This window comes from Eleutherodactylus coqui, chromosome 10, assembly GCF_035609145.1.
Source record: "Eleutherodactylus coqui strain aEleCoq1 chromosome 10, aEleCoq1.hap1, whole genome shotgun sequence".
Lineage (NCBI taxonomy): Eukaryota > Metazoa > Chordata > Amphibia > Anura > Eleutherodactylidae > Eleutherodactylus > Eleutherodactylus coqui.
Window position 1 is genome coordinate 30,653,978 of NC_089846.1, and position 21,618 is coordinate 30,675,595.

At 45.2% G+C, this 21,618-nt stretch overlaps 1 protein-coding gene across 4 annotated transcripts in view; it reads left to right on the top strand.

Annotated features, from left to right (window-relative positions):
• The window catches only part of MVB12B (multivesicular body subunit 12B), a 133,526-nt gene that overhangs the window by 39,431 nt on the left and 72,477 nt on the right, over positions 1–21,618 (top strand). For all 4 annotated transcript variants that reach the window (XM_066580764.1, XM_066580765.1, XM_066580762.1 and 1 more), the window contains 4 exons: positions 9,742–9,849; positions 9,929–10,025; positions 11,559–11,688; positions 13,424–13,552. In XM_066580764.1, coding sequence (XP_066436861.1) covers positions 9,742–9,849; positions 9,929–10,025; positions 11,559–11,688; positions 13,424–13,552 — 464 coding nt within the window. The remainder of the gene's footprint in view (positions 1–9,741; positions 9,850–9,928; positions 10,026–11,558; positions 11,689–13,423; positions 13,553–21,618) is intronic.

Here is a 21,618-nt window from a genome sequence, read left to right on the forward strand (position 1 = left end):
AAAGTAACAACGTTTTTAGTTACTGAACTGACCTTACTGCTTCTAGGTGTGGGTCGGAGGAGTGCAGCGTTGGCAACCGTGGTAGCTAATGATGAACGCTTTCCCTGTCCAAAAGGACTACAACAGAGTATTGTTCTTTCTTCAGCATAGATGAGAATCTCCGTGTACAGAGTCTTCCACGTCCTCCGTCTGCAGAAAACCTGAGGCATAACCTTGGGGTGCAGGAACTGGTGTTGATCTATCCATAACTCAACTGCTTTGCGACTTCTCACGAGAACTTGTGGTCACCAGCAGCGTGATCCAGATAAAGGCTCATTTACACCTGCCGATGATCGCGAAAAAAATCGGAAATCGGCGATCATTTTAGCGATAATCGGTGCGTCTAAATGTGCACCCATCGTGCGCTTTGCGGGCACTGCTAGCTGATTGTTAAATTCAGTGCAACCGAAAAATCGTTGTTCACTCTTATCAGAAGTTCTCCACGGGGAGTGCTGATAGCATTGTGTCCCCCTGGAGAACAAAGTATCTGAGTGCAGATAATACCCCTTGGAGCGATCATCGGGCCCGTGTAAAGGCCCATTTAGACGCAACGATTATCGCTCAAAAGCCGTCTTTTGAGCAATAATCGTTGTGTATAACTGCACTTATATCGTGCAGTCTTCATTATGTTGTTGCTCATCTTTTTCTTTCAGCGTGCTGAAAGACGATGAGCCTTATCAGGGATTCACAGCAGGATACAGCTGATACTATTGTTTCAGCTGTTTCCCGCTCCCTGATAACAGGCTGGGTATGAAGAACAGAGCGGTCCAGCTCTGTTCTCCATACCTGGCACGGAGCACTCGGTTGTATTACAGCCGGGCGCTCCGTGCAGAAAACATTTGGATGCAGAAGACAAGCAGGGACACCCCACGTGTCTTCTGCATCCTCCACTCCGAGTGCTCGGCTGTATAACAGCCAGGCACTACGATCGGGGAACAGCTGGATACAGTAGACAAGCGGAGACACCCCGCTTGTCTTCTGCATCCTCCGCTCTGAGCGCTCTTCTGTATAACAGCTGGGCGCCCTTCTGTATAACAGCCGGGCGCCCGGAGCAGGGAACAGCTAGATGCAGAAGACAAGCGGGGACACACCGCTTGTCTTCTGCATCCTCCGCTGGGAGCACAAGGTGATCGCTCATCTTGAGCTGTAAATGACACAACGATTATCGGAGCGACATCTTTTGAGCGATAATCGTTGTCTAAATGGGCCTTAAACCAGCCTTAATGTATCATAAAGCCATATACAGCAGGACCGTAAACTTTGTTTCGCCCCTTACACATGCATGAATGTGTACAGATTGGGGACAGGTGATAGACCGTTGCCAGACCTTCTGGTAGTGGCTTCTCTTTCTTAGAAACAGAAGTTCAGGCATGTTGAAATCCAACATTCAAGATATGAGTTCCTCATGACATCTGGTTGAGGGACAGTCGGGAGGCCCCAAACATATTAAATCTTTGGCCGACCCACCAAAGTCAGCAAGTTTAGCTGCTTTATATAATCTGTACGACCAGCTTGAAACTTTCAAGTGTGAGTTTGTCATAAGCCAATAACAGGAAGTACTGCTTTACTTCCACTTTAAATTCTTTCACATTTCCTTTCGCATTAGTTTCGAAGTATCTCCATGTGACAGGGAAACCACTTTTGGCTGGACCTCTCCTACGCGAGCTGTGAACGTGTGAGATTGGCATACTAAATGTGCAAGAAGATAAAATTCACTCTTAAGGCCTCCTTCCCACGAACGGATTTCCGCCGCGTAATTCGCGGCGAAAATCCGCTGCGTTGCCCGCAGCTATTAGGTTCTATTGAACCTAATAGCACAATGCTCACGATGCGTAATTCCACCGCGGAATTACGCACCGCGATTTCTCCCGTCCTCACCCGCAGCATGCTCTATTTTCTGCGGGTGAGGACGGGCTGTACGCACTGACGGCTTCCATTGCAGTCAATGGAAGCCGTCCATTCACGCTATCTCCCGCTGTAACCAGCGGGAGATAGCGTGAAAAAACGCTTTCCCGCCCACCGCCGAGCGTCATATGACGCCAAATGACGCGGTCCGGCCGCGTCACGTGACACGGCCGGCCGTGCACGTGACACGGCTGGTGACGCGAGGGCGGTGGGCGGTGACGGGCGGTGACGCGCGGCGGTGGGCGGGGAAGCGATTTCACGCTATCTCCCGCAGGTAAGTATAGGGGCTCTGGGGGGCGCCGTGACGGGCTTCACAGCGGAATATTACGCTGCGGAGCCCGTCACGCTCGTGGGAAGGAGGCCTAAGAGCTCTATGGTCAGAATTGCTCATACAATGGAAAGGAGACAAAAAAGTACACAGCTTTTTTTTTTCATGCACCCATTGACTTTAGTGACTTTATGTGACATCAGTTGGGCCACCACCTTTTTTCGGCGTGCATAAAAATTGGATGACACTCTGTTGACACTTGAGCGTTAAATGCAAAAACTGAACAGAAACGGATGTAAAGAGTACATACACTTACAGTAACATTGGTCATTGTTTTATTGACTCGACCGTGTGGATATAAACTTAGTGGTCACTTGAACATAGAGGCGGCCAAAATAAATAGTATTCTCATCCAATAATGAGGATGGGCCATCACTTGTAAAAACCAGGATAGTCCATTTTTTTTACTTTTTTCAAGTTCATTAATGAAAAGTGGGTTTACAGGAAGGTGACATTTGTGTATGTGTAAAGCCCCATTTACATGGGATGACTGTTGGGCAAATGATGCCCGACAGTCGTCCCCGCATGTACTCGCTCTCGTGCTGTTGCACAGGAGCGAGTATCATTGCTTCACAGTGGGGTGATTTCTCTCCTCACGCTCCCCCACTCCTCTCTAATCATTTAACACAGCGGTCGTTCAGTACTGAACAGCTGCTGTTTACACTGAACGATCATCGTTCTGAATCTTAAGCTGCATAAAATGCTGAAGGATGATCATTCAGTATAAACTTCAGCTGTTCGTTACTGAACGGCCGCTGTGTTAAGTGAATGGAGAGGGCGGGGGAAAGTGAGGAGTGAAATCTCCAGCCGCCCCACTGCGAGCCAATGATACTCGCTCCTGTGCAACAGCATGGGAGCGAGTGCATGCGGGGACGAGTGTTGGGCATTGTTTGCCCAACAGTCCCATGTAAATGGGGCTTTAGTGTTTATTTATACTGCTCGTAGGCACTTGACACAGGGTGATTATGGCCCGAATTTTCACTTGAAACAACAACTTCAGGTGATAATTGTCCCATGTACACATGGCCGCCAACAGAACACTGAGCAAAAGATCGCTCACTCGTCAAAGTCACTTGGTTTTTAGCAAAACTGAGTGACTTATGTTTACTGTGAAGGCATGCGACCGTCCAGAACGGTCCGGGCCACTCCGCCTATATTCACTCGAACGGCTATAGGCCCTTTTAGACGCAGCGAATTTAGCTCAAAAATCGCTTAAAGCCATCTTTTATAGCGATAATGGTTGTGTCTAACTGCACTGACATCGTGCACTTTTCGTTAAGCCGTCGCTCATTAATGATCTTTCAGCCTGCTGAAAGATCAGCGATCCGTTATTAGGAATTCACAGTGGGATACAGCTGATACTATTGTTTCAGCTGTATCCCGCTCCCTAAAAACAGGCGGGGTATGAAGAACATAGCTGTGTTCTTCATCCCCCACTCGGAGCGCTCGGCTGTATTAACAGCCGGGCGACCCGAGCAGAGAACAGATGGATGCAGAAGACAAGCGGCCCTGCTTGTCTTCTGCAACCCCTACTCAGAGCGCAAGGTAATCACTCAAGCGTTGAACGATCACCTTGCGCTCCAAGCGGGGGATGCAGAAGACAAGCAGGGCCGCTTGTCTTCTGCATCCAGCTCTTCCCCACTCGGGAAGCTGAGTGCTCCGAGCGGGGGATGCAGAAGACAAGATTTTTTGAACTTTAATCAGTGTGTCTAAACCAAGCTTTATCACTCTTGTGTGTTGGCACAGGAACGATATTCGTAAGGCAGCCCGTGGGATTGCTGTTGGGTGCTTACGAGTCCAATAGTTGCCCCCCCTGTAAAGAGACCTATAATGTTTGATCTTGGAGAAAATGGCTATTGTAGGTGTGACTGGAAATGATGGAAAAAATTATAATGCAAGGGAAGTCCAGTCGCAGTGAGGAGATCATGTTGGTGATAGTTTGATCTAGATTAAGCAAGTCTCCTTGTCTGTTGCATTTTTTTAAAGTTTTTTTAGCTTTTTCGTTTGCAAGGATTTAGCGAGCAAGGACACATCTTGAGCCAAACCAGATTCAAGTCTCGTTAAAATTGTTGTTCTCAAGGGAAAATGGGACTTTTTCTTTTTTTTTTTGAGCTTGGCTGGTGTGGTTTGAAAACCACGTGAAATTACGCAACTATATAATCTGCTAAACCCTGCCGCTCCAAACTAAACCTCCTGAAAAGAAGTTCAAAGAGGCATTATTTCACAGTCCAAAGCCCAGATAGCACCTTCTAGCTCTTCTGAATTCTAGGAATGGAGACCTGGTCATTTCATTCCGATAGTTCGGCACATAGACATCTATGCAGGAATACAACGCAGTGTGAGAACTTGGATATTGGTGCCAAAAGTGATAGAAGAGCCCCTTCCTAAAATAAGCCCTGCAAGTGCCATGCAATCTAACAGCACGGGATCCAAGCCCAGCTGTATATTAAAGGGGTTGTCTCACGCCGAAACGGGGTGTTTTTTTTTTTTCCATAGGCCCCCCCGTTCGGCGCAGGACAACCCCAAAGGATGTGTTAAAAAAGAAAAATTTTATTACTTACCCGAATCCCGGCTCTGCGACGTCTTCCTTCACCAAGATGGCCGCCGGGATCTTCACCCACGATGCACCGTGGGTCTTCTCCCAAGGTGCACCGTGGGCTCTGTGCGGTCCATTGCCGATTCCAGACTCCTGATTGGCTGGAATCGGCACACGTGACGGGGCGGAGCTACGAGGACCAGCTCTCCGGCACGAGCGGCCCCATTCACCAGGAAGACGACCGCACAGCGCAAGCGCGTCTAAAAAAAGCAAGAAGACATCAGAATTAGACGGATCCATGGCGATGGGGACGCTAGCAACGGAGCAGGTAAGTGAATAACTTCTGTATGGCTCATATTTAATGCACAATGTATATTACAAAGTGCATTAATATGGCCATACAGAAGTGTATAACCCCACTTGCTGCCGCGAGACAACCCCTTTAAGTGGTTGACCACTTCATCTTGTCTGGAGGGGTCAATAAAACACAAAACATGTAGTACCAAAAACACTCCTGATTAGACTAAAGGGCTTCTTCTTACCTTCTTCCAGCGTCTTGCCCCTTATTGCTTCTGCATCTTTTTGCTCTTAAAGGTACAAAGCTCCACAAACTATTTGCATAATATGATAGTTTTTGTTTTCTGATCTCAAAGTCTTCAGTGATCTCAGGGTGTTGTGTTTTATGGTATTTTATGAACATTTAGGGCTCATGCCCACGGCCGTCGTGGGATACGCTCGCGGTTTTACGCCACGGGAGTACTGGGATTCTAAACAAACTGCGGCCGCTGCTGATCACGGAATATCGCACATTTTTCAGCGGTCTCCATCAACACAATATTGATGGAGACCTCCCGCGGATATAAGCCAAATACACCATGCCGCCGTTTTTTTACCGCTCGTGTATATCCGCGGTTAAATAACGCATGTCGGCATTGGCTGGCAAAAAAGCTATTTGGTTCAATAGAACCTAATAGCTGCGTTATTCTGCCGCAGATTTACGCCGCAGGAACCGCGGTACAAATCTGTTCACGGGCATTGGCACTTAACAGCAGTTTTTGCAAAAGCATAAAGAGAGGCTCTAATTTAAAGGTATTGTGTCAAGACGCACAACCCCTCCCAAAATGCTGAGCCCGGGGCGAAGTCCCACTGTCGGCACCTCTGGCAATCGGGAGAAACTGCGGACAGCTACACATTTTCTATACAATAGCTGCGGCAGGCAAAATGTAGTATTACAGTATTCATATCAGTGGGCATTCCTTAATACTAAAACGACAGAAGGTGCACCAGGATGGAAATCACTCTTTTTGATCAGCTTTCCGCTTTTGATCATAGGCGGTTCCGATCGGGGTACCTTGTTCTATGATGTTCCTATGCACTAGTAGGGCATATAACAGGAGATGTGCTCTTGGCACAACCCTTTTTAATGGACACCTCGACTTGTACATATGCAGGGTTATTACAAATGATCTTCCCGATTTGAAACACTCAGAACTCGCGGTTTAAGGAAACCTGTGACCTGGTATGAGCACCACAAGCTAAGCAATAGTTCCATGGACTCTCTTTAGTGTTTAGTGATGAAGCCGCCTTCCACCTTTCGGACACAGTTACCAAATGTGATGGCAGAATGTGGGGAATGGAAAACCCACCCGTCTATGTGGAGGGCATGCGCGACTCCTCCAAGGTGAACATGATTGGTGCTATAACCTGCAGGAAAGTGTCTGCTCCTTTCTTGTGGAAACAATCCTGGGGATTTAGTAACTGGACGTTACAGATATGTCTTCTACCGCACCCGGAGCTGGAAGTCCCAGGTTTCATCTTCCAACAGGAAGGCCTTCCACTTCTTCCTTGGCCTCCACGTTCCTCGGACCTTACACGTTGTGTGTTGTTTTTTTTTTTTCTCGGGCAGTGTTAAGGATGGCCTATATGCCCCCCTTACCACCCACCATGCATGATCTGCGAGGACGCATCAGTTAGTTGTGATACGCTACACTGTGTACGACAGGAACTTGACTACAGACTCGATGTGTGTTGCGTGAAAGGGGCTCTCAATGATCACCTCTGATGCGGAAAACATTTTTGATGATGTGCAACCAAATTTTTAGAGTTTATTTCCATTGATATCAAATTTATGTATCTGAGTGTCCTTCAACAGGAGTTATGAGGGTAGATCATTTGTATTAACCCTGTGTATACATGCTTAGAGAAATGGTAAGGGCAAATGAAGGTCACTGGTAATTATGACTTATGAGCTCTCTACTTTATCAATGGTTTGTACAGTTTTAGAGTCTTGTTATTGCTTGATACAAGATGAATTTTGGGATTTCTACTTCATATTACACCTCATAAAAATGGTATTGTTGTAGTTGAGGCTCAGGCTATCATTTTTAGAAAGGCATTTGAGTTGCATCAACGATTTCCTTCTTGCCAAGAATGCATGATGTCTTGCGCTGTAATTTAAACATTCTCTGGTTTTAATCAAAAAAGAACATCTGCCGTCCCTCAATGTAAAGGGTACTGTGCACAGGGCGATTATTACCTAAATTCTCGCTGGAAACGAAAAATTTGGGCAATAATCATCCCGTGTTCACGCAGACACCGACAGGGCGCCGAGCAAAAAATCGCTCACCTGTCGGAGTTGCTTGGTCTGTAGGCCGGCTGTCAGGTGCTTATGCTCCCGACAGGCGTTCCGTGTAAAGGGACCTTAAGGGTAGTCATGTTTATACTGTATTTCCTAAGATAGTATCCAGATTAGGAGCCTAAAGACTGATTTTATCTTGGCCAGTTGTGAATATCTTACATAAAACTGTCATTGATTGTCGGTCTTCATCAGTCTTGCCTCTATAAACTGAAAAAAAGTTCTCAATTGCAATTTCTGGATGTAGAGATCAAACATGAGAAAGGGAGTCAAGACTTTCCAATACATCTCATTGCATCAACCATGACCGATGCAAACAAGGAAGGTGAAACACTTATATCTATAACTCTATATACAAGTCTTATAACTATGACTGGGAATTGAAAACCACGCCAGAATCCACACACAGACAGCTATTTCGGGGGGTTTGCCCCTCATAAGTGTGCAGTAGGTTTCTGGCTTGGCTAGGTAGAGGCCTACAGATGTGAGTCGGGAAGAGTATTGTTTTTACTTAAGAGCACCCAGAAGGTGTGTGAGGTTTCCAATTGCCAGTCATTGTTATAAGACTTGTATAAAGAGTCTAACATTGGCTTACAGGAATGCTGCCTTCCAATAGGTGGCGCTGTAGAGGTATTGTTCCTTCTTTCATCTTTGCATATTTCCCATGGAGCATGGATGACCTTATAAGAATCCTCACTCCTTCTAGGTGCTCTTCTTTAGTAGAAACTATACTCTTCTCGAACCATGACCGAATGACGGAAGAAACGGACCCATGAGAATGAAAAATGCCAGACAATGTTGTCTTTTAGTTTCTTTCTGCCCCAAAAAGTGAAGAAAGGAGACGTCTGGAGTGGAAACCTCATTACAGACTGCACGCAGTCATTGTACATAAGATGCACAGTCGGTGTATTACTTTTGGCTGCAGGGACTTTTTTAATAGCGCATTATGTTTTACTTGCCGTTATTTGGCAATCTCTTACATTCCAGCGCCTTTAGTCAAACGAGCATCAACTAGGAATTTACTTCATAAACTGCCCAGACTGGTGAGAAGACAACCAATCTGACCACCGAGGAGCCAGTAGCACCCGGATGCAATTGTCCCCTCCTGGCTTTCTAATGCATGTACAGCTGGGGTTAAAGAAGCTCCGTACAGCTTGGTCATTTAAAAAATGTTACTTGCCAAATTCGACATGAGTTTGCCAACAGCATACAGAGAGAAAGCAGATGGCAGGTCTCTTTGGTTAGTCGCGGACTTCTCTAAGGACCGCCTCACTTTCAGGCTTCAATGCCAATGGATGAAGTTACAAGTTATACATTTAAAGTGACCCTTTACTTTAACCCTTTCCAGTCCAATTTGTATCCTGGTTTTCCTTGGGGGCTTACTCTCTTTCTGCCATTATACAACGGCGCTATATGCTGGCTAAAGCCAGTACTGCATGAGGTGACACGTTGGATAGGCTCCGACAGCAGAGAGGCTGGCAATATACAGTAAGAGAACCCCGACGAAGATCTTCCAACATCGGAGCTGAACAGCCTTAAATCATAATGTCTTTAGACGTCAGACAGTGGATTGGAAAGGGTTAAAATGGTCTACGATTCCAGAATTTTTATTATTGTACCGAAGTTCAGTCCTCGCTGCATCGTTGCTGAATTGTTTTGCGGATCCTGCACTGAAAATTTGACTCTTTTCAGTACATGTAGCCAGACCAAAAAAAAAGCAGTGTCTCAAGTTCCCAACATGCCCATTATGTTGTGAGGAGTCAAATCCACTGCAAATCTTCATGCCACATGCATCTGTGGCAGAGCTGAACCCAGAGCATCAGTGACCATCAATTACTGCCCATCACGAAAAGAGAAGTATTAGTTAGGAACTTAGGGCCCCTTTTAACTCTTTCCAATCTAATTTTGGATTCAGGGTTTTCTAAAAGGCTTTCTCTTTTTGCTGTTATACAACAGTGCCATCTGCTGGCTAAAGCCAGTGTGTGCGCGCCAGATAGGCTCCGACAGCAGAGTGGCTGACAATAGATGGTAAGAATACCCTGCCGGACGTCTTCTGACATTGGAGCTGTACAAGCTTCAATCAGAATGTAGGAAGATGTCAGACAGTGGATTGGAAAGGGTTAATGCACTATTGATTATGCTAAAGCCTGCATAGGAAATAATGACCCGTCTCAATTTTACCAGAATTTTCCTTTTTTTTTAATGTAATTTTAGAAACTAAATTTCTTCTTTTCAAAAAATGTCAAGAGTTTGTACATAAGTAGCGCTAACTTCCTACTTGCCCGTTTCATGCCGCAGGTTTCTCAGACGACAGATGGCCTGGATGCTGATCTTTGGAAAGATGGTTTATTTAAGTCCAAGGTGACCAGATATCTTTGCTTCACCAGAGTCTTCTCAAGAGAGAATGTAAGTTTGAACGTCTCCCAATAACTTGGTGTCCTTTCATTAGTTGTCATCTACTCAAGTTGATTTTGTTCTTCCGCAGAGCCATTTAGGGAATGTCTTGGTAGACATGAAACTGATTGATATAAAGGACACATTACCTGTGGGCTTCATACCCATCCAAGAGACAGTTGATACACGTAAGTATTTGCCAGCGTTGGATGTCCTTGAATTGCTTTAATTAGATTGCGGTTTACATTGAAGACCAACGGGAGCGAAAGAAACTTCAGAACTGTTTTGAGCTTTGAGTTAATTTGGATGCTTTATCCTCAAGTTAATGCTTTCTAAGTCATGCCTTAACAGGGTTTTCCTTAGGATAAGTCACCAACATCTGTTCATGTTCCTGGCATCCCCGTGGTCATCAGGGTGAAGGCCATGAAGTTCTCAATGGAGGAAGATGCCACTACTAGAGATGAGTGAGTATACTCGCTAAGGCACATTACTCGACCGAGTAGTGCCTTAGCCGAGTATCTCCCCGCTAATCTCTAAAGATTCGGGGAGCGGCGGGGGAGAGCGGGGAGGAACGGAGGGGAGATCTCTCTCCCCCCACTCCTCGACGCAACTCACCTGTCACCCGCGCCGACCTTCGAATCTTTAGAGACGAGCGGGGACATACTTGGCTAAGGCACTACTCGCTTGAGTAATGTGCCTTAGCAAGTATACTCGCTCATCTCTAGCCACTACCTCTTAAAGGGAATCTGTCACCATATTTTTGTACCCCTCCCTGAAGGCATCATAAGGTAATGACTGTCACATGGATTAAAGTGAGATGTCTGTTTTGTATCTGTGCAGTAGTTTGGAAGAAACTTGCATTTTATTAGTAGAAACAAGACACAGAACTAGTCCTGCATTTTCATGAACTGCAGGATAGCCACACCCACCTTGCCCTCCAGCCAATGATTGGCAGCTTTCTTTCTACCTACAGTAATAATCAGTGGTGGGGTGTGCAGGAATACATTACAGCTTATGAATATGCAGGACTTCTTCAGGTCTCCTCTATGCATTAAAAAATAAAAATGTAAGTTTCTCCAAAACTACTGCACAGATTCACACAGCAGGCATATAGCACTGTAATCACTGTGACTGCCACTACTTTGTGCCGCCCTCAGACAGGGGTGCGAATTATGGTAAAGGTCTCTTTAATAATGTGTATTGCAAACGTTGAAATATTTAACCCTTTGCAATCCAATTTTGGATTCAGGGTTTCCTAGGGGGCTTTTCCGTTCTGCCATTATACAATGGCGCCATCTGCTGGCTAGAGCCAGTACTGCGGTGTGGGACATGATGGAGAGGCCCCCGGCAACAGAGCAGCCAGTAATCTACAGTAAGACTACCCTGACGGACGTCTTCTGACATTGGAGCTGTATAGCCTTCAATCAAAATGTCTTTAGACGTCAGACAGTGGATTGGAAAGGGTTAACATGGCCCAATAATTTATAAATGTAAAGCTTCTAATGATGGGTATGCTTTAATATTGCCTACCAGTCTATAATAGTGTTCATCCCGTCTCCTTGAGTCGGACCTTGTCTTCCATAGAATGTTTTCCAAGTTCTTCAAGCAGCTATAAGAGTCCATTGTGGAATCTACATCCATCCTTGTTGTCGACTTAGTTGTAAGCATTCCTTCAACCCACCATGTGCCAAACCGGCCGTTCCTTGCCTTTTTTTCTACAGAGGAAGTTGCCTTTCGAAAAAAGCGCTTGTGCATTAAGTTTATCCCAAGAGACTCCACGGAAGCCGCCATCTGTGACATCCGCATCCTGAGCCGCTCTAAACAAGCCCCGCCCCAGTACACGTTTATAGGGTGAGTGTGATCCTTTTAAAGACTGCAGTTGTTTGGCGGCGCCAATGCTGCTTATTGACGTGTGCCCTGTTATGAAAAGTCCACTTGCCCACTTCCAGATCTCTCAAATTATTGCATATTTTTGAGCAGTTCATGCTTGATAACCGATCTGTCTGAATGAAAGCAGAGGAAGAAAAGAATAACCGTAATCAACAGTAGTTAAAAAAGACTCAGATATAATTGTTGGATGTTTTTGGTTGCAATCATTGCTGCTACAGTTGTTGCCCCGTGTGGTGCAGAGATTCCTAATTCCTCACGCACAGCCTGAAGGTTGCGGGTTCAACCCCTGCATGGTTCAGGTAGCCGGCTCAAGGTTGACTCAGCCTTCCATCCTTCCGAGGTCAGCTTGGTGGGGGTAATAAATAAATTACCTGAAAGCGCTGCGGAATAAGTTGGCACTATACAAGTGGCAAGATTATATTATTATTATGGTGAAATTACTTATTGAAGGTGATCTAACAACAGCGGCACTTTATTATAGGAGTTTTCCCATAACTTAAAATTGCTTTACTGCCTCTGTCGTTTATGGTTGGTGCTGACTTGGACATAGAACTGGCCACAGCAGTGACCTTCTATAACCAATGATTGGCTCCCGTAGACACATGTCCTGGTCAGCAGCAACAAGGAAGGACAGAGTGGTTGTAAAGTAGTAGGAAAATCCCTTTAAGGCATATGGATGTCAGAGGGTGGTTGCGAGCAGGCTGGCAAACCTGATAGAATGCTACATGTATGCCCTGATAAGTTTTCCATGGCCAGATCAACTGCTCACTCATGCCCCCAGAGGGTTGAAGAGGAAAATGTGCTGTCTTTTTAAATATAAATAAAATTATTACTATTTTTTTTTTTGAAGATGTGATCATTCGATCACTGGTACACTACACTGCACTACTTATGTATTACAGTGTAGTATATCTTTAGACCAACAATCTGAGGCAAGGTCTGTTAGACTGGCATACCTAACAGATCCAGAGACCTTAATTAGGCATCCTTCTGCCATGGGAACCCATCAGCTCCTTGTTATTGCATTGTCTGGTCCCGATCAGTGGAAGGGGGAGCCCTCTGTCCCATCACCTGCATGCCACTATCGCTAATGATCATGTGCATGTAAGAGGTTAAACGGCAGGGAACAGAGGTCTCTCTGCTCGCACCGTTGGTGCAGGAGTCGGGCTTTCTTGGCATGGGACTCCCATTGTCTAACAAATAGACCCTTAATTTCTGAATCCATGATAGCCCTTTAATATTACAGCTCAACTGCAGTTGTCATGGAAACATAACATTATGGCGGTCTGTCCGGCACATGGGGCAACAGGGAAGCTTGAAGGACTTGATCGGCATATTCTTTGCAGATGGCTGCTATTTTTGCGCAGAAGCCATTATATCACACAGCTATATGGGATCTGGAAAATATCGAATTTTGCTATAGACATTTAGATTTTGGTTACGAAAGGGAAAAACCACCCACAGCGATGATGGAACAGAACTGCTCTGTGTACTCGGGGCTCATTTGTCTGGCATTAGAATTTGTTTATAGACCAGAGTAAGTGAACGGTGACAAATATGCAATAACAAGGGATTATCTAGAAGGGGGTAAATACTTTCACAGCACTGTGGCCTTAGGAAAGTCTTAAGAGTTTCTCCATTAACTGTTTGCCGACAGCACATCCTGTCTTTGATATGCTTTTACTTTGTTGCACAGGGAGTTGAACAATATGGGCATCTGGTACCGAATGGGAAGAGTTCCACGTGCTCCAGAGTCGCCACAACCTTCAACGCCTTCATCCCCGTCTGCAGTGGTCACATCTGCGTCTGCTCCAAATCTCCCCAGGTAATGCCTCTAATTAGTTGTGTCATGTGATTAAGATTTAAATCGATGCCAGGCCAGTGATTGCCAGGCTTCCTGTCCACGGCGATGATCTGCTTGCGATAAATCGCCCGCGGATCACACTATGATCGGGGCAGTGGAGATTTCTCTCCTGCCCCCCTCCATTCACATAACGCAGCGGCTGTTCACTACTGAACGGCCGCTGTTTAAACTAAGCGATGAGCTTCATCGCTTATCTTTTATGCTACATAAAAGATGAGTGATGAAGCTCATCGTTCAGTTTAAACAGCGGCCAATCAATAGTGAATGGCCGCTTTGTTATCTGAATGGAGGAGTATGGTGGAGTGAGAGGAGAGAATTCTCCTGCACTGCCCCGCTCCCCTGCTGGCCGCTCCGTGAACCAGCCAGCTCTGCTACACTCAGGGACGAGTGTCGGGCATCGTTTGCCCGACAGTCGTCCCGTCTAAAGGCACCTTAAGTCAAGGTTGTGCCAGGTCTGTGTGTGTGTTCCATCTTCATTGTTTGCAGGTCTGAAGGAGAGACTTCACATTCCTTCCACATTACTTGTCACTGGACTAATTATTTACTGTTATGGTCATCCCTCCCTGATATTTATCTAAATGTTATTAATCCCAACATGTCTGTGCCCTCTTACCCTTTGTTTCTGGTATTTATATAGTGCAAATTAGGTTCACCATGTTCGCGCTCTCCGATGTGATCATGTGTTATAGTAAATAGTCTTTAGATTTGTCCCTGAGGAAGGACCCTGTGGGGCCTGAAAGCTCACCTTAACATCATGTATTTTTGTTAGCCATTAAAAGGTATCATATCTACAAGATTACTTTATTTCCCTTACTGAGAACTGTCATATTTTGTATTTACAGGGTTATTACAAATGATTGTCCCGATTTGAAATCCATGATAATTCCTGTTTAATGACATTCCGATACATACATTTGATATCAGTGGAAACAGAAACCCAAAAGCTTTTGTTGCACATAATCAAAAAATGTTTTCCCATCAGAGTTGATCAATGTGACCCTCTTTGTCACTCAACACACTTCGAGCCTGTAGTCAAGGTCCTGCCATACACGTTGTAGTGTCTCACGACTGGCTGATGCAATGGCTTCTGGGATGTCGCAGATCATCATGGTGGGTGGTGAAGGGGGTATGTAGACTATCACTCCCGCAGAGAGAGAAATCACAAGGCGTAAGGACCGGGGAACGTGGAGGTCAAGGAAGAAGGTCACTATCTTCACCCCTTGCGTGGCCAATCCATCTTTTCGGTAGTCGCCGCTCACTTCTGACTTCATTGTAAAAATGAGATGGTGCCCTGTGTTGTTGGAAGATGAAACCGGGGATTTCCTGTTCCGGCTGCGGCAGAAGCTATATCTGTAGCGTTCAGTTACAAAATCCCTGGGAGTGTTTCCTTATGGGAGAGAAGGGGCCGGACACTTTCCTATAGGACATAGTGCAAAACACATTCACCTCGGTTGAGTCACACATACGCTCCACCTAGACAGGTGGGTTCCCCTCCCAGATTCTGACATTGTTTTTTTAACTAATGAAAGGTGGAAGGCAGCTTCATCACTAAACACTGAAGAGTCCATGAAGCCATCGCTTTCCATTACAGTCTGGGCTCCCTATATGGAGAAGAGAGGCCTTATGGGGCCCCTAAGGCTCCTTGGCCCGGGTGCAACGGCAGCCTCTATAGTTACTCCCCTTTTTGAATTTCTGTTTCCATTGATATCAAATTTATTTATCGAGTGTCATTACAAGGGAGCTATTGGGTTTCACATTAAGAAGATCTGTAATAACATTGAGTGTATATGTATATATCTATATAGATCTAGTATGTATATGTGTGTGTGTGTATAATATCTAACATACAAATACATTCTATATAGATGTATACATACACTCACTGTTATTATGTGTGTATATTATATATCGTGCACACATTGATAAATCTGGTACAAGACTGTCTAATGTAAGTGACTGCTGGATGACAAAACTGGCACATCTAGACTGTTTAGCCTAACTTTGTACTACCTATTAATTGGCTCAGTATGCCAGATTTTGTACCAAAAGTTTGGTGCACACTTGCTGCAATTTTTTTCATTTCTGTTGCATTTAAGCCATGCCCCTTTCTTGCACATGGCAAAAAGTGTCTCAAACACATCATAAATATGGTGCGAAGCATAAAAAACATTTTTTTTAGGCATTTTGTGCTAAAAAACTTGTACATTTTCTATAGTACATCTCCTCCTTTGTCTTTTAATACACATGTAGCAACATTTTACTTGAGGCTGGACACCCACTGGCGTTTCATTCTCTCTTGCGCTGCGAGAGCAAGTGAAAACACTCGCAGCGCAAGAAAAACGCTGGAATATCGCCTGTGTTTTCAATGGGGCCATCGGCAGCAGCGCTAGTCCCATTGAAAACATAGGGAGAATACTGCGGACTTCTGCCACAGCTGTGGCAGAAGTGCAGCATGCTATCCCATTGCTTTTGGGGAAGGGCTTGAAATATAAGCCCTTCCCTGAAAATCATTATTAGCTGGAAAGAAAAGCAAAAAAAAAATTTACTCACCTCATGAATGAATAGCTAAGCTCTGGCTGTAATTGGCTGAGTGCTCAGCCAATCAGCACAGCCCTTTCAAGAGGCGGGGATTTTTAAATCGCCGCCTGCTGAAAGTGCTGGACAGCAGTGCAGGGGAGCCAGCCGGAGGACGCGTCTGAGCGGCGGAGAGGTGAGTAAATTTTTTTTTTCCTTTTTTCTTCCCAGCTAATGATGATTTTCAGGGAAGGGCTTATATTTCAAGCCCTTCCCCGAAAATCATACTGCGGGGGTTGCCACAAACCACTGCTTTCAATGGTGCCGGCAGCAGCGCCGACCCCATTGAAAGCAATGGAATAGCATGCTGCACATCTGCCACAGCTGTCCACTATTTTTGTAAAGCAGATATTCTCATTTGGATAATGAATTTGCATCATGTATTGGTATAAATCAAGATTTTACTTGGGTGTCCGTGCATTCCCTGGGGTGTAAGTCTCCCCTCTACAGAGGAACAGCATTGTTAACAAATATGGGTTGAAGGATCATTCAAAAGGGTCTGAAAGAGGAAACAAATATCAGACTATTTTGTCCTGGGTTCCCTGGTGCCATCATGGCATTGCTCTTCTAGGTATGTTACTAGTATAAATTAGTAAAAAGGCTGCCTTTTTACACACTACTATAACCTTTATTTACCATAGCATCCATCCGGACAGCACATATGAAGGTTGACCCTGCCCGAGCGTCTTTGGGACGGAAGGAGGCGAGTTCTTATGGCCACCTCCTACCATCCATCTCCAGTGTTTTCTTCCTGTCCCAACGGACACAGAGGGAGTTCTTCGTGCCAGAGGATGGACGGGTTTTTACTCACCCAGGAGTCAAGGATCCGGTGCCTGCTCGGGAGAGTGTCGTCGGTGGCATTGGAGAGAGCGCAGGACCCACAGAAAATGTTTCAGCATCCCTGTGCTTGGTCTCGGCATCTAGCAATGACGCAACGATGCACTGTGCACGATGACGTCAGACGCACGCTGCCAGCGGCGACGGCGCGTGAAAAGGCGACAAGTTTGAATCCCTGAGAGCTTCCCTGTGGAACTCGAGCTCTACAGCACCTCCAGAATGCCAAGGAAAGCGTGGATGATGATAAGGGGATTTTGCCAACTGCAAGTCGTCCACTTGGACAAATCCAGAAAGTGATGACTCATGTATGTTGGTATAATGGCTTCTCCTATTTTAGGATGAAGCATTAAAAACGAAAATTGATAAGAAAAGGGGATAAAGATATGTGCTTTATGTACAAAGAGATTGGATGACAATGCAAAAGAGCCGATATGCTCTGACCGTGCGGCAAAGATTGGCAAAGATGAACAACAGAATTTGCTGCAAGGCATCCATCTAATGAAGAAGTTCAGGCGATTCGGTCGGAACAAATCTCCGAACCTGAGCCAGGACCTTCCAGGCAGACAAAAAGAGCCCGTACTCGGGATTATATGATATCGTCATCAGAACCGTCTGAGGCAGACTATTCTGAAGCGGAGTCATTAGAGTTTTCAGCGCCTTTTATAATGGATGACAATGAGAATAAAGATTATTTCTCCAACCAGGATCTTGAGTTGATTACGGCAGTATGTAACACTATAGAAGTGATTGAGGTCCAGCAACCCAAGGCGAAAAGTCCATGGGTCTCAGATCCCTGCGTAAATAGTGTTTCCCAGTAAATGAGAATTTAAAGCAGCTCATTACTGAAGAATGGGGTAGAGAAAAAAGGGGGCTATCCATTTCTAGGGATTTTAAGGATAGGCTCCTGTTCGCACTGGAGGACACATTCTTGTGGGATATAGTCCCAAAGGTGGACATTCGGGTAGTGAAGCTGATTAAAAAACGTACTCTTTGAGGACGCATCTCAGTTAAAGGACCCCATGGACAGAAAAATCGAGAGATTCCTTAAAGGAGCATGGGAGTCAGCATCTACTGTGATAGAATCCAACATACCTGCTACATCTGTGGTGGGGTCCATGTATTTATGGCTTGCTCAGCTGGATTCTCATTTACAACAGAAGACGTTAAGAGAGGAAATCTTGGAATGTATTCCTTTACTTAAAGCTACAGATTTCCCAGCTGATGCATCGGCGGAGTCTGTGAGGTTCGCTGCTAGAAGTGCAGTGTTAGGAAACTCCGCCAGACGGACGTTGTGGCTCAGAGCCTGGTCCGGAGACACAATATCAAAAAATAAGTTGTGTTCAATTCTAGACAAGATCCTGGAGAAGGCAGGAGATAGAGAAAGGGGGTTTCCAACAGATTTGCAGAGGAAATCTTCGTCCTTTTGAAAGGAAATGTACCAACCCAGAGGGAGAAGTAAGGGAAAAATGGGTACGTGGTCAGACCCAAAAGGAGGCGGGGGTAAAGGTTCCAGTTTTCGCCTTAGGCCTGAATCTAGATAAAACGACAAGTTCGGTAGGGGGAAGGCTCTCTCAGTACTTAAGGAGATGGAACCATCCGAATCCCTGGGTACGGAGGGTGATTGCGTCGGGTATAAAATAGTTTTCATCTCTCCCCCCTAAAAACCCTTAATGAATATGTCAAAGTTTCCCGGTTTAAAATGGAAACAGTCAGATCGACAATTCTGTTAATAGGCCCATCCTATGGTTTGTGTACGATGGACTTGAAGGACGCCTATTACCATATACCCATTTACGCAGCTTCTCAAAAATATCTTAGATTTGCAGTTAGAATGAATGAAGGGATTTTTCACTTACAGTTCATTTGTTTGCCTTTCGGTATTTCCTCCGCCCCTAGAGTTTTTTCTAAAATTATGATTGAAGCAATTGGTTTTCTTAGGGTATTATGTTAATGCCCCTTCCCCTATTTGGACGAACTTCTAATTATCACAAAGATATTAGTTCTATGGAGCGCCACCAGGAGCAGACGCTTAAACTTCTTTCACATTTAGGTTGGCTTATCAATTACGAGAAGTCCAGCCTAAATCCGGATACCCAAAAAGTCTTCTTGGGGTTTCTTTTAGACTCCACAAAAGGCTATTCCTTTCTACCAGAATCTAAAATAAAGGATCTTATCTATTCGATATTATCCAATCCCTAAATTGGTGGTTGTCACCTTCTAGACTTAAGGCCCATTTAGACACAACATTTTTCGCCGTCTTTTGAGCGTTAATCGTTGTGTCTAACTGCACTGACATTGTGCTGTTTTCGTTAAGCCGTCGCTGATCTTTCAGCATGTTGAAAGATCAGCGATCAGTTATCAGGAATTCGCAGCGGGATACAGCTGATACTATTGTTTCAGCTGTATCCCGCTTTCTGATGATAGACTGGGTATGAAGAACAGAGCTGTCCAGCTGTGTTCTCCATACCTCACTTGGAGCGCTTGCTTTATAACAGCTGAGCGCTCTGAGTGGGGAAGAGCTGGATGCAGCAGACAAGCTGCCCCCGCTTGTCTTCTGCATCCTCTCCTCGGAGCGCTCAGCTGTATAACAGCCAGGCGCTGCAAGCAGGGAAGAGCTGGATGCGGAAGACAAGTGGCCACCCTATATAGCAGCAAGGCTCTCCGAGCAGGGAACATTTGGGCAATCACCTTGCGCTGTAAAGAACACAACAATTATCGATCAAAAATTGCTCAAAAGATTTTTTAAGCGAAAATCGTTGCGTCTAAACCAAGCTTTAGGAAAAGAGTCCAGTGGTCTCTGTCCCCATGCATCCCAGTTAACACTGATGCTAATGAAACTGGCTGGGGAGCTCGGGTAGTGGATAGAATTCTACAGCGCTCCTGGTCAGAATGTCAGTTCTCAGTCTTCGAATTATAGAGAGCTTGGTGTTGTCTGGGAGACATTAGTTCAGGCCGATGATGTACTGCGAGGAAAGCATGTTAAGATACTATCAGACAATATGACAACCATATCTTTCATTCGTCACCAGGGCGGCACCCGGTATCCTCATCTACAGCAAGTATTGCGAAAGATACTCTCTTGGGCAGAAAACAACATAGCGTCCTTTTCCGCAATACGCCTAAAAGGGTCACTGAACTATGTGACGGACTTTCTGAGCAGGAAAACCCGATACCCTGGAAAATGGGCTCTGAATATAGTGTTCCATCTTCTTATGTCCCAGTGAGGTCAACCCCAAATAAATCTGTTCGCAAGAAGAACACATTTGAAATGCCAAAAATTCTTTTCACTGAACCCCACAGACTATCCCGTGGCTCTGGATGCACTATCCCGGGAGTGGGATATGGGTCTGGCATATGCCTTTTCCCCTCTTCCTTTGATCTCCCGACCTCTTCAGAAGACACAAAAGGCCAAGCTACAGTGATCTTCATTACACCAGCTTGGCCGAAGAGGCCATGGTTTCCACTTCCAAACTCATTGGCAATACAGTCCCCAATAACGGTGCCTCTCAAGGAAGGACCTTCTTTCACAAGGTCCAGTGTTTTACCAAGGAATTCACTGGTTGAAATTAACTGATAGCCTCTGGTTCCTTAATCTTTGCCTATCGCTTAAGGTAATTATCACACTCTTGAAGAGTCGTAAAAGCATTACCTCCAGTATTTATTCTACAATATGGAAGAAATTTTGACATTAGTATAGACCTGGTTGTCCAGATATGAACAACCCTGACCATATGAGGATCCTAGATTTCCTTCTGGAGGGTCTAGACAAGGGTCTTAGCCCTAGAACCTTGCAAGTGCAAGTAATGGCTCTCGGTTCCCTTTTTAATGTCCGTCTTATAGGGAACAGATGGGTGAAAAGGATAATGTAAGGTGCAGATAGACTTAAGCCTTTTGTGAGAAAATCAGTCCCCATTTGGGACCTTAATGTGGTGCTAGAAAGTCTGTGAATCTCCCTTTGAGCCAATTCAGGAGGTCTTTCTTAAGAATTTATCTATTAAAGTAGCCTTTTTAGTAGCTATAACATCCGCCAGAAGGATTGGCGAATTACGGGCACTATCTTGTAGTTGGAGGATTGTATAGTATTTAGGATAGCTCCTTCCTTTTGTCCCAAGGTTGTATCCTCTTTTCATATGGAGCAGGAAAAAGTTTTGCCTTCCTTTTGTCAAAACTTTAAAAACAATAAAGAGCGGCACCTACACAATCTTGATGTATGTCGTGCAGTACTAACGTACTTACGAGTCTCACAAGCGTTTAGGGAGTCCGATAATTTTTTTCTTCAATTCCAGGGACGTAGCAAATAGAAGGTAGCGTCAAAGAACACCATAGCCAAGTGGATTAAAATAGCAGTGCAGGAAGCCTATAAACCCAGAAGCCTGTCGGCCCCGGAGTGGATAAGGGCGCATTCCACAAGGGCTCTTACTTCCTCATGGGCTGAACGTGGGAAAGCATCGGCAGACCAGCTTTGTAGGGCCGCGACATGGTCTAGTGTCCATACTTTCTCAAAGCGCTATCGCTTGAATCTCTATTCCAATAGGGAATTGGCCTTTGGGCGAAGGTCTTCCAGGCAGTGGTCCCCCCTAAAACTTGGCGATCTGGTATTACCTCCATGTGTGCTA